At 34.1% G+C, this 13,515-nt stretch overlaps 1 protein-coding gene across 3 annotated transcripts in view; it reads left to right on the top strand.

Moving 5' to 3' along the window:
- LOC106463619 (NGFI-A-binding protein 1-like) overlaps positions 1-13,515 on the top strand; it is a 90,484-nt gene that overhangs the window by 9,072 nt on the left and 67,897 nt on the right. For all 3 annotated transcript variants that reach the window (XM_013923668.2, XM_022391154.1, XM_022391153.1), the window contains exons 2-3: positions 335-472; positions 7,825-8,147. In XM_013923668.2, the coding sequence (XP_013779122.1) occupies positions 335-472; positions 7,825-8,147 (461 nt within the window). The remainder of the gene's footprint in view (positions 1-334; positions 473-7,824; positions 8,148-13,515) is intronic.

The raw sequence follows: 13,515 nt of genomic DNA, 5'->3' as shown, positions 1-13,515 counted from the left end.
ATAAATAATACTTTTTGACTACAATGGAGACAACATGCTCTATAGATAGCTTAATAAATAATACTTTTTGACTACAATGGAGATAACATGCTCTATAGATAACTTAATAAATAATACTTTTTGATTACAATGGAGACAACATGCTCTATAGATAGATTAATAAATAATACTTTTTGACTACAATGGAGACAACATGCTCTATAGATAACTTAATAAATAATACTTTTTGATTACAATGGAGACAACATGCTCTATAGATAGATTAATAAATAATAATGTTATCAGAATGAATATTGATAAAAGGCTTACTAAAAAATCGATAATTTTACTCTAGGAGGGGACGATGTCCAACAACTTTGTGAGGCCGGAGAAGAAGAATTTTTGGAAATCATGGCCTTAGTCGGGATGGCTAGCAAACCTTTACATGTTCGGCGACTACAAAAGGCACTACAAGAATGGGTGAACAATCCTGGTATGTGCTCTTACGTCTTTAGAGTTGACGTAGTGTTATTATGTATTTAGAGTTATAACGTAGTGCTCTTAGGTCTTGAGAGTTATGAAGTAGTGCTATTAGTCCTTGGAAACTATGAAATAGTGCTCTCAGGTTTTGAGAGTTATGAAGTAGTTCTTTTAGGTATTAAGAATATAAAGTATAGCTCTTAGGTATTGAGAGTTATGAAGTAGTGCTATTAGTCCTTGAGAGCTATGAAATAGTGCTCTCACATCTTGAGAGTTATGAATTAGTGCTCTTAGGTATTGAGTGTTATAAAATACTACTCTTAGGTGTTGAGGGTTATGAAATAGTGCTATTAGTCCTTGAGAGCTATGAAATAGTGTTTTTAGGTGTTGGAGGTTATGAAATAGTGTTTTAGGTCTTGAGAGTATTAAGTAGAAGCTCCATCTGGCAATCCTAGTTATGATCTCATGTTTGAAGAGTTATGAAGAGGTTTATTGTTATATTTTGAGAGTTATGAAGTATTTTCTATTATATTTTGAGAAGTACAACGTTGTGCTATATTTTGAGTTTTGTAAAATAAAAATCACGTCTAAATATTGGAATTATCGCCTTAAGCGCCATTTTATGCGCACATGAGTTAAACTTTCGGGTCAAAGTTCCCTAGAATTCAGGTATAGCTGGGTAAAAAAGGTAAGCAATAAACAGCACCCTACGCCATAGGAGCTTTGTCCGGCACTGAACCGAATTACGGGACTGACTGAAAATGCGGAACGTGTTCAGTGAAATTGAGGGGCAAACCTCGGACCTTTCGATATACAGCCCGGCATGCTATCTACCAGGCTACTAGGCTATCTACTAGGCCAACAAATCATCTTTAGAGATGGTTCTCTTCATATTATTATTACCTAAATATTATTTAAAAAGATAGAAGTTAGTTTCACAGAAGGTTGAAAGTTCTGTGTGTACGTCATTCTGCAGATCTGACATACAGTTTATTTTCACCAGTATTTGTCGATTTTCCATGCAGTAGATTTTATTTTATTACAAATATAATACAAAAAAAAATAATTTTATAAATACAAGTAAAGATCGATATATACGTAGCCTAGCTTAGCTATAGTAATATAGAAAGTTTTAATGCTACAAAAAGTACTGAAACAACAAAGTCAAAACTACAGAAATCGAGTTACTTAAAATTTTATCTCTACTTTTGGCAAATCACTTTAATTACATTAGCCTGAGCCAAAGTAGGTATAAACATTTTGTTTCTTTTTTCATCTGCGTCAGCAATAGCAAGCGTGGGGCGCGCGTATACCTAATTGTTCCTTTCTTGTACCAAAAAGGATACTAGTATATATACGTGTGTATAAAACGGACGATGCGCTACTTTGGTCATATAATTAGATTTTAGGGTAGGTTGGTAGAAATCCTGATGAGTAATAAAATCGAATCGTGACCTCAGACGGAAGAACTCTGTGAAAGGTTTAGAGCGATAAGGTTCGTCATTTTTTTCTGTACGCTTGTCTGAGAAAATCACTTACTTACTTAGATGAAAATTCGTTGAAATAATTAAATTTTGATTCACTCCATAAACACGTATATAACGATTTAGGCGGCTTTTAGAAGTACAATAAGCTTTAGTTTTGCTCAGCAAGTGCTGTGAAATAGTAATTGTTAATATTCAGACCTTTTCAAATGTGGTTTTAAACAAGCAATTTTTATGTCCGCCATTTTTTCCCATCATGATCCATACTATTAAGTACTATCGTACTTAATGATACCAGAACACAACTACTCTCAGTATTATGACCCTTCCAGTTTATTGCGTTAAACACAGGGCAACAATTATATATAAAATATTTTGCATAATACTGATTAAGTGTTTCGCAATTTTTCATGTACACACTTATAAAGTGCGTGTTTTTATACATGTTTTAACGTACGAAAATAATGTTCACATGTAAAAAAATAGTTCCCTTAATTATATATATCTACGTAATTTCAGCAGCATTATACATATAATTTCCTGTGAACATTAGAGAGTCAGCTTAGGTCGTTTTCTTCAAAACCATAGGAGTAGTTGGCAACGAGAGACAGTTGTGTTATTTGATGACTACTTAAACATTTAGCAACAGGAGTCATGAAGTTCGAGCATCATTTATTTGGTAATGCTGTACTTTGATCCTTAAGTTTCCATTATGGCTCTAAAGGACCCGGAGTTAGCATCAATGAAGATTCTCTGTGTCTTTCTAAGCAGGGAAATGTGAATCTTGTCGTTTCCGTTGCTGCTAGCTTATGCATCCACTCTAGTGAAGAACCACATCCGTTGATAAGAGACAAAGAGCATTAACCTACACATGGTATGTTTGTCAGATTTTGCCTGCAATTACCTGACGCAGCGGATAAACGTATTAGCGCTTTTGAGAGTTTAGAATCAGCACATCTCGCTTTCATTATAGTTTTTATTTAAATAAGCATACAACCTCTTAGATAATGATAGTCTTAGAACAAGTTAATTAACGCATGAAACTTGGTGAGTCGCTATAGGTGAGTTAACAGTGCCTATCTCTGGATAATCTCTCTAATTCATTATATTTCACAATATATTTGAAAAGCTCACTCACAGACGCGAATCCTGTTTTAATTACGCTCTGTTTCAGTAAGATATTAGCAAGTTTCTAGATGGCGATGCGTAAAGTTGAGAAACGTATCCTCGCTTCCCTCAAATCACCTGATAAGCTCACGAAAAAGTGTTTAAGAAAAAAAACACGTGTTTGTCTCTCTAACACAAGACGTTGGGTGTGTTAAGATCTTATTTGATGACGTATGAAAGATCGTTAGGGTTTAAAATTACAAGCTACCTGCTAAATTTTGAGTAAGTTGAAAATTCATTATCTCAGTACTCAAAATTATCTTCAACTTATGTACCAGTAACACTCATGATATTCAAATTATTTGGTTTATATGGAACATTAGTAACCTAAACAGTTGTAATTTAAACCTTAACCTTATGTATAACCTATCAGTTGGTAAAAAGTATCGATCAAGCATCACGGTTGAATGTATCTTTGATATTGTGTTGTTTGAAATACGGTTTAGGTGGAAGAAAAGTAATTCTCAGGTTGGGAACATTGAATACTGCTATGTTTTCGAAATACGGTTTAGGTGGAAGAAAAGTAAGCATCATAGTTGGGAATATTGAATACTGCTATGTTTTCGAAATACGGTTTAGGTGGAAGAAAAGTAAGCATCATAATTGGGAACATTGAATACTGCTATGTTTTCGAAATACGGTTTCGGTGGAAGAAAAGTGAGCATCGAGTTTGGATGTATTACATACTGCATTGTTGTTTGAAATACGGTTTAGGTGGAAGAAAAGTAATTTTCAAGTTGGGAACATTGAATACTGCTATGTTTTCGAAATACGGTTTAGGTGGAAGAAAAGTAAGCATCATAGTTGGGAACATTGAATACTGCTATGTTTTCGAAATACGGTTTCGGTGGAAGAAAAGTGAGCATCGAGTTTGGATGTATTACATACTGCATTGTTGTTTGAAATACGGTTTAGGTAGAAGATTACAACTCACCTAGAAAGTGTTTAATAAATTTCATCCACTTTCTCAGAGATAATTATGAAGGCGGGGCAAGTTTTGATCGATAAAATGAATCACATTCGACCTATTTTAAACTTATTTGAAATCGTATCAACTCAGTTAGAATTTATTAAATCCATTTTTTTCTTGTTTCTACAAACAAATCAACTCATCTAGTTTGTTTTTTCCCTCCCTTTATTTTTATCCGCCTATTCAGGCGTTATTGAATTTTCTGATTTTCTAAATGATCCAACTCCACGGATTGACCGATTATGTAGTGGTAGTACAGGTTTCTGATAATAACAGTCTTTTTTTTTATTCTCACTGTCTTTCTGTCGTGTTTTCCACATTCAAACTTTCCCACAAGAACATATTTGAGAGCAACAATAGTTCCCCCCCCCCCATTTCCTCCAGTGCGCAGGAAATTTGGAGCCTCAAGCCATTTATCCATGCATTCATTATTCATTAAGTCAAGTCCTCAGGGTAGCTCTTCAAACAAATCGATAATGCCTATTTGAATAGATATGATGTGGGAGTGATACGGCCATTAATTGTAGTGATTGTTGTTTCGTAAGAGATTGCCGAAACGGGTACATATCCATTACAGAAGATTGTTTTAAAGTAATAAAATACAGGTAACTGTATATCGTTAAAAACTGCTGTGATTTACTTATTTTACTTTTTAATGAACCCTTACTGATACTGAGGGATAAGATTTACTTTCTTTATACGACTAACTTTAGAGAGATGCCTCTTCCTGTTTATGGTCTTCTTTACAGTCGTTTAGAATGACATAAACTTATTTGTAAAAAAAACTCTACTCGCATCTGTTATGTATGTTCGACTTATGTAAAAAATAATTGTTGGCCTTTAAAGTGTTGTTTTAAAATATTTGTCTAAGTATTAAAGAGACGAAGCAAATTTAAAGAGATGTCTTGACACTCGAATGTTTATTCAGAGAGATGGTTGGACATTTAACTATTTACATAGAGGAAGATGGCTTGACATTCAAATGTTTACGTAGAGAGATTATTGGACATTTAAATTTTTACATAGAGAGACGGCTGGACATTCAAATGTTTACATAAAGAGAGGGTTGGACATTCAAGTTGTTACGTAGAGAGCTGATTGGGCATTCAAGTGTTTATGTAAAGAGATGGTTGGACATTCAAGTGTTTATATAAAGAGATAATTGGTTATTCAAGTGTTTATGCACTGATGGTTGAACATTCAAGTGTTTACGTAGAGAGAGATGATTGGATATTCAAGTGTTTATGCACTGATGTTTGGACATTCGAGTGTTTATTTACTGATGATGGTTGTAGATTCAAGTATGTTTACATGGAGGAAGATGGCTGGACATTCAAGTGTTTACGTAGAGAGATGATTGAATATTCAAGTGTTTATGCACTGATGTTTGGACATTCGAGTGTTTATGTAAAGAGATAGTTGGTTATTCAAGTGTTTATGCACTGATGGTTGGACATTCAATTGTTTACGTAAAGAGATGATTGGATATTTAAGTGATTATGGACTGATGTTTGGACATTCGAGTGTTTATGTAAAGAGATAGTTGGTTATTCAAGTGTTTATGCACTGATGGTTGGACATTCAAGTGTTTACGTAAAGAGATGATTGGATATTTAAGTGATTATGGACTGATGTTTGGACATTCGAGTGTTTATGTATTAATGTTTAGACATTCGAATGTTTATGTAAAGAGATAATTGGTTATTCAAGTGTTTATGTATTAATGTTTAGACATTCGAATATTTATGTATAGAGATGGTTGGACATTCACGTGTTTATGTATAAATGTTTGGTGTTTCGAGTTCTTATGTACTGATGTTTGGACATTCGAGGTTTATGTAGAGAGATGATTGGAGATTCAAGTGTTTATGGATATATATAATGCAAAATCTCGTATATATTTACGCTTCAAAACTGACAAAATATGATTTTTTGCCTGCATGGTATTATCATGAAAAGCCAACAAAATGCATCCGTTTCTAATTTTTATACAAGTTTTCGCGAAGTGACCTGAAATTTTGTGCACAGTTTAAAAGTAGAAGGACCACGTTCCACTTTTGTCTGTCTAACACTGATTTATGGATACAAGATGCATAATTTCTTAAGGTTTTTACAACCAGTTTTCAAGATGTTTTTTTTTTTATATTAGATTTTCTCCATAAGTTTATTTCTTGATTTATGTTACCCATAGCTTTCTATTTCATCAGAAAAAAAAAAATGGCCAGGCTTGGCCAGGTGGTTATGGCACTCGACTCGCAATCTGAGGGTCGCGGGTTCGAATCTCTGTCCCACCAAACAGGCTCGCCCTTTCAGCCGTGGGGGCGTTACAATGTGACGGTCAATCCCACTATTCGTTGGTAAAAGAGTAGCCCAAGAGTTGGCGGTGGGTGGCGATGACTAGCTGCCTTCCTTCTTGTCTTACACTGCTAAATTAAGGACGGCTAGCGCAGATAGCCCTCGTGTAGCTTTGCGCGAAATTCAAAAACAAACAAACATCATCGGAAAATAACAATATTTATGTTCATAAGTATGAAATATAAGATAATATCAATTTTAAAAGCTTCACAAATACAGAAAGGGTATTTTAAACAGAAATCAACAGAACATACAAGACGTGTTTAAACAGAACATCTACAGATACCGATTTCTTTATACCAGGTGCTTATAAGTAATCACACGGATGTGTATAGCGACAAGATAAGCACCTCGCATGTGTTTTAACACACGAAAATGAAACATCTGAACAAAACGCATAACGTTTTTCTGTTGAAACATCTAATATATTAGTAAATACTTGGACAAATATACTAATCAAAATCTTTCATTTCTAACATTATATGAGAGTTAGAACTATAAGTGTTTATTTAGAAATGTGATTTTAAGTCTATGTGTGTAATAATTTAGACATATAACCGTTCTTTGAAGTTATTTGAGATGACAGTACCTATATGAATGTGTCCATATAAAAAGTTTACTGTACTTGTGCGTATCCATCTAAAGATGATTGTACTTATGTGTGCGTGTCCATTTAGAGAGATGGCTGTACTTGTGTGTATCTATTTGGAGATGACTTTATATTGTAGGTATCTATTTAGGTAGGTGACTGTATTTGTGGAAATTCATTTAGAGAGATGGCTGTACGTGTGGATATTAATTTAGATAGATGACTGTATTTGTTGGTATTCATTTAGAGAGATGACAGTACTTGTGGGTATTCATTTAGAGAGATGACAGTACTTGTGGGTATCCATTTAGGTAGGTGACTGTATTTGTGGAAATTCATTTAGAGAGATGGCTGTACGTGTGGATATTAATTTAGATAGATGACAGTACTTGTGGGTATCCATTTAGAGGGATGACTGTAGTTGTGGGTATTCATTTAAAGAGATGACTGTAGTTGTGGGTATTCCTTTAGAAAGTTTAGGGAGATGACTGTAGTTGTGGGTATTCATTTAAAGAGATGACTGTAGTTGTGGGTATTCCTTTAGAAAGTTTAGAGAGATGACACTACTTGTAGGTATCCATTTAGAGGGATGAGTGTACTTGTGGGTATCCATTTAGGGAGATTACTGTATTTATGGATATCCATTTAGAGAGTTAAGTATACTTGCGCAAGTCCACTTTGAGAGATGCTTATGTTTTTCTGAACGTGGAACTTATCCTTACCTTAAAGTTTTGTCTGTGTGAGCTGACTTTATCATTTCACTTGTTTATAGTAAGGAATGCTTGTTTCTTTTATTTCAGCCATGTTTCAGACACCACTTGTGCCCACCATACCCCCAAATCATCCAAACCACCACATGAATTCCCTAACAACTTCCAACAGGGCGGGTCCCGGACCTGGTCCTGGACCCGGAGCTCCGGTAAACCTATCCCATTCGTCGGGACTGCCGCTGAGGCCCAGTCCACCAGTCCCAATGCTCCCAAACAGTACCAGTCACTCGTCCCCTTCCCCCGGAAGAAAGGAGGTGCCGTCCCCCAGCCAAACTCACGTGTCGTCACACCATCAGCATCAACAGTTTTCTCAGCTCCAACAACACCATCAAGTTAGCCAATCTCTCCAACAGGTAAAAACAAATATGACTCTTATCTTTTTTTTGCAGTAGTATGTATTGTTTTATCCATTATCACTGATAATAACCAGATCACAATAAGCGCGCAGTGTTGTTTGTGAATGTATATTGTATTTTCTAATCTGTTTCTACATAAACCAACTAACGCCTTTGTCTTGAATTAAACATATTTTAAAAACAAATTTACTCAGTTTTTTAACGTCATAAATTTAAAAAAATTAAAAGCATATCCATTGAATCCATTTATTAATACCATAAAACAAGCCATAATACATATAGAGATCTCCAGAGGTCGCGTTTTCATCCTCTTGTACATTTGATGAATAGAAATATAGTTATTTTGGGACTATATAACATTAATGTTTAAAAAAAAACTTGTCAAAGATACCTATAATTTAGCAACTGCACCAAGTATTTAACGATAGTTTAGCAACTGCACCAAGTATTTAACGATAATTTAATATCTGCACCAAGTATTTAACGATAGTTTAGCAACTGCACCAAGTATTTAACAATAATTTAGCAACTGCACCAAGTATTTAACGATAGTTTAGCAACTGCACCAAGTATTTAACGATAGTTTAGCAACTGCACCAAGTATTTAACGATAGTTTAGCAACTGCACCAAGTATTTAACAATAATTTAGCAACTGCACCAAGTATTTAACAATAATTTAGCAACTGCACCAAGTACTTAACAATAATTTAGCAACTGCACCAAGTATTTAACAATGATCTGGCAAATTGCACCAAGTATTTTTTGTTGATTTGTTTGGCAAACTTTATCTCTGTTTTCGAACTGTGCCATTTTAATTAATTATATTAAGAACTTACCTCAAGGATTTCTTTCCAGTGTTTAACTGTGAAAATCTACGAAGTCCAAGTAGTCAGTTGTTTACTGTTGGAACTATAGTTTTAGAAAAATAATAGCACTTCAAAAAAGTTCATAAACTGATCGTTTTTATTTTTCTGTACAACTTGTTCTTTGCAGTTCAAAACAAGATTTTATCAATGAGTTGTTTGGTATTATTTCCGCCCTATAAATTGTATAATAAACATATGAAAATGAATCCCTAAAGACGAATTCATAAAACATAAAAGTTCCTAAAAAAAAACATTTTAGCATTGAGGAGCTCTATGTTTAGCTTCTTAATAATCACTTATGTTTGCTTTTTTTTCATGCTTTTTCACGTGTACAACATACAAGTTAGTTTGCATCTTTAACTGTACACTATTTTTTGTTGCCAATTTAACAACGTACAGTTATTTTACAAGTCTTATCTTTTGTTTTATTATCCATTTAAACTGCGTGTTAGTTCTATAAACTTTAAATTAAGCTTTAGGTTATCATTGTTATTATGATAGCGATGAAAACCACCGCTCTTAGAAAATATATCGTTCTAAACTACTTATGTGCCAAATTGTTTGCGAATCGATGACTTTGGTAATTACAGGATTCCTTATAACGTAAACATATCATAAAATTGAAAAACAACGAGGGACCTCTTGGTCCATCAAGGCCTACCCATCCACTAAACTATTAATAAAACACTTCAAAACCAATCATTATCATTGAAATATTTAGTAAACCTTTTTTTAAACTTCCTTAAATTTTCTGCTTCCACCACATCTGAAGGCAACCCATTCCAAAGGCCAACTACCCTCTTAGAAAAATAAAACTGTCTTAGCTGAAGATAACTCTTACCCTGCCAATATTCATATTTGTGTCCCCCAATCCTACTGTTCTCACTGTTAAATATGGAAAAAAATTATGCACCAACACTAGCAATTACCTTTACATCTTAAACACCTCAATCATCTCCCCCCCCCCAACTCTTCTTTCTTTTCAAGAGAAAACAGTTAGAGAGATTTCAACCTCTCTTCATATGACAACTTTTCCATCCCAGGTATCATCCTAGTAGCTCTCCTCTGAACCCTTCCCAACATTTCAATGTTATCCTTAAAGTAAGGAGCCCAAGATTGAACACAATACTCCAAATGTGGCTTAACTATTGACCTATACAATGATATTATAACCTCTTTAGACTGGTATTCAATATTTATTTAGATACAACCTAAAATCCCACTTGTCCTACCACTAGCAACAGCACACTGCTTGGATAGTTTAAGAAATTAATCAACAAGAACACCAAGTTACTTTTTTCCATACCGCTGTTAAGATTATTTCCATCAAAATTATACTCGCAATTAACATTATGATATCCCATATGCGTTACCTTGCATTTATTATAATTAAAAGCTCTCTTCCACTTATTCACCCAATTCACCAAATGATCTAACTCTTTTTGTAAAGCAGCATCATCATCATCCTCACAGCCAGCGACACCAAGACCTCAGTATCATCAATAAATATAAGTAATTTTTCAGAATCAAATTCATCACCACATTAATGTTTGTGATACATCATAGCAACTCCCAAAGTTTGAGAAATTCTGATCGACTGTACATTCAGAGAGTAATGTGTATATATATATATATATATATATATCACATCATTAAGGTAATGACCATTATGACTTGAGCTGAACTTTCCATCTGTTTAAACTGCAGTCATCCCATGGTGGATGTAGCTTTCCGTCAGCTCATTCCAGTATTTCTTATTCTTAGCATACCATGTCCATCTGATTCCTACTTCCGCCATTATATTGTCCCTCCATCTTCATTTTGCCTTCCCTTAGATCTTTACCCTGTCCTAGGTTGACATTCCATTTGTTTGAGCTAATCTACCATATGCTAAAGTTTGGACATCTAAGAGTCACTTGATGCCAACCACTTACAGAGATAGTGATATACCCTGGAAAATAAGCTGTAGTAACACGCGAGTCACACACAACAAATGTTAACAAAAAAGTTAATATTGCGATTAATCTCAGCTGGGGTTTCTATATTTTACATAGAAAACAAATGATTTTATCTCGTTTTTTTGTCATTCTTTACACAGAGTTTTGTAACAGCAAAAACATTAAATTTGTCAATATTATGCATTAAGTGCACCTCATCTGTAGTGAACACTATAAAAACAAGCCTGTAAGTTGAAGGTTAATATATTTTTTACAAGCCTGTAATTTGAAGGTTAATATATTTTTTACAAGCCTGTAATTTGAAGGTTAATATATTTTTACAAGCCTGCAATTTGAAGGTTAATATATTTTTACATGCCTGTAATTTAAAGGTTAATATATTTTTACAAGTCCGTAAGATGAAGGTTAATATATTTTTACAATCCTGTAATTTAAAGGTTAATATATTTTTACAAGTCTGTAAGATGAAGGTTAATATATTCTTTAGAAGCTTGTAATTTAAAGGTTAATATATTTTTACAAATCAGTAATTTGAAGGTTAATATATTTTTATGTAGGAACTCCTCGTAATCTGTTCCGTGTTCTATTTTCTGGTGAACAACCAAACCGATCCGTTTTCTGAACACTGTGCTATACTCTTTATTTCTTTCTTTCAGCCGTGGGTGCGTTATAATGTGACGGTCAATCCCACTATTCGTTGGTAAAAAGAGTAGCCCAAGAGTTGCCTCTAGTCTTACACTGCTAAATTAGGGACGGCTAGCGCAGATAGCTCTCGTGTAGCTTTGCGCAAAATTCAAAACAAACAAACAAACTTTATTTCTGTGACTGATGTTGATAATGGAAGAGTATAAACTAACTTCCTTATTTGTTCATGAGAAACATATTCAAAGTATACAATACAAATTAGTTAAATTCCGTAGTAGAGTTCATCGCGATACGCTTATATTCGAGTAGACTAGTTGTTGTTTCTTAATGTTGTATACATCCTCCAGAAGAGGTCTCTTTCGGCATCCCAAAATGCCAGTATACTGTCATCTCGGCCCAAACTGGTTGGAAGTCACAGGGCGTAGTTATTATCAACCCTAAACCTTTATGTTTTCATGTATACAAAGGTAGATCCCCTCGTCAAGGTCGTTTGGGTGTCAAAACTAACATTTTGTCGTGCGTAAGTGTTATTTATAACTATTTTTAATTATTTTCAGGCACGTTTCAAGTACTTATGCTACATCCATTATTACTCAGCTTTTTTCCCCCTTATTTATTATTCTGTGTACCAAAATTTAAGACAGTAACTACGTAGGGAACAATGCCAATTGTGAACAATGTTGAAGCCTTTTTACATGTTACAAGCTCCGTTGTTTATTAATATCACTTTTACTGCACTGTTTAGTAAAACAAACGATCAAATACTTAAACTTTTCTATTGGTCAAACTAGCTATAGGTTCACAAGTAGTATTTTCGATCTATTGCTTCCATTCTTGGTTGTTGTTGTTTTTTGTCACTAAATTATAGGTTTTGAAATATTCTATTTCAAGCCTGATGTTAAAGAGATGATTAACTTTTTTCTTGTTTAGTTATATATATTAGTATTATGTCGTCCCTTTCCTTGATAAAATATATGGTGTAATAACTATATTATATTATTTCTCGTCACGAAAAACGGTATTTCATTTTCTCAGATTCTTTCACGATTTCGAAATATTCAGATGGACATTTTTGATGATTCTACCAAACTGTTCCACTAAGGTTTTGAAATATGACATTGAAGTCTTAATTAACTGATGAAAGTAAAAAAAAAAAAAAGAAGAAGAAGAAAAAGCTATCTTGGAGTTTGATTGAAACTAGTACTAATGAAGATCGCTTGAATCTCTGCCTTCCAAGCTGCATGTTATTCCAGTGTCAATTCCTTTCCCCGCGAAACTTGACCGGGCGTGAACTAGGGGTTAATGCCATCCGTTGGCGTAGAATCCCACTTTGGAGCCATAGGTGCGTTGTAAGAGTGACTGTCAAATTCCTCAAGAGTTGGCGGTGGGTGTATTTGACTATCTGCATTCTCTGTAGTCTATCAGCTGAAAGTTAGATAGTTTAGTACATTTAGTCGTTGTGTGGCTTTGTAAAAATATCCGAAACAAACAAACATACGAAACTTCGTATTGATAAAGATTGTTAACTAAGTAGTGTTAACTCAATCTACCAAACTGTATCTTAGTGTCTAATGCTGCATCTCCCTACCAAACTTCATTTTAACTAGTGTTAACTCAACCTACCAAACTGTATGTTAATGTCTAATGTTGTATTTCCCTACCAAACTTCATTATTAATAGTGTTAACTCAACCTACCAAACTGTATGTTAATGTCCAATGTTGTCTCCCCTATCAAAAGTCATTTTAATTAGTGTTAACTAAACCTAACAAACTGTATCTTAGTGTCTAATGTTGCATCTCCCTACCAAACTTCATTTTAACTAGTGTTAACTCAACCTACCAAACTGTATCTTAGTGTCTAATGTTGCATCTCCCTACCAAACTTCATTTTAAC

Source organism: Limulus polyphemus, unplaced genomic scaffold (assembly GCF_000517525.1).
Source record: "Limulus polyphemus unplaced genomic scaffold, Limulus_polyphemus-2.1.2 Scaffold1447, whole genome shotgun sequence".
Taxonomy (NCBI): domain Eukaryota; kingdom Metazoa; phylum Arthropoda; class Merostomata; order Xiphosura; family Limulidae; genus Limulus; species Limulus polyphemus.
The sequence above is the reverse complement of the archived record's forward strand: the minus strand, read 5'-3'. Positions and strand labels throughout refer to the sequence as shown.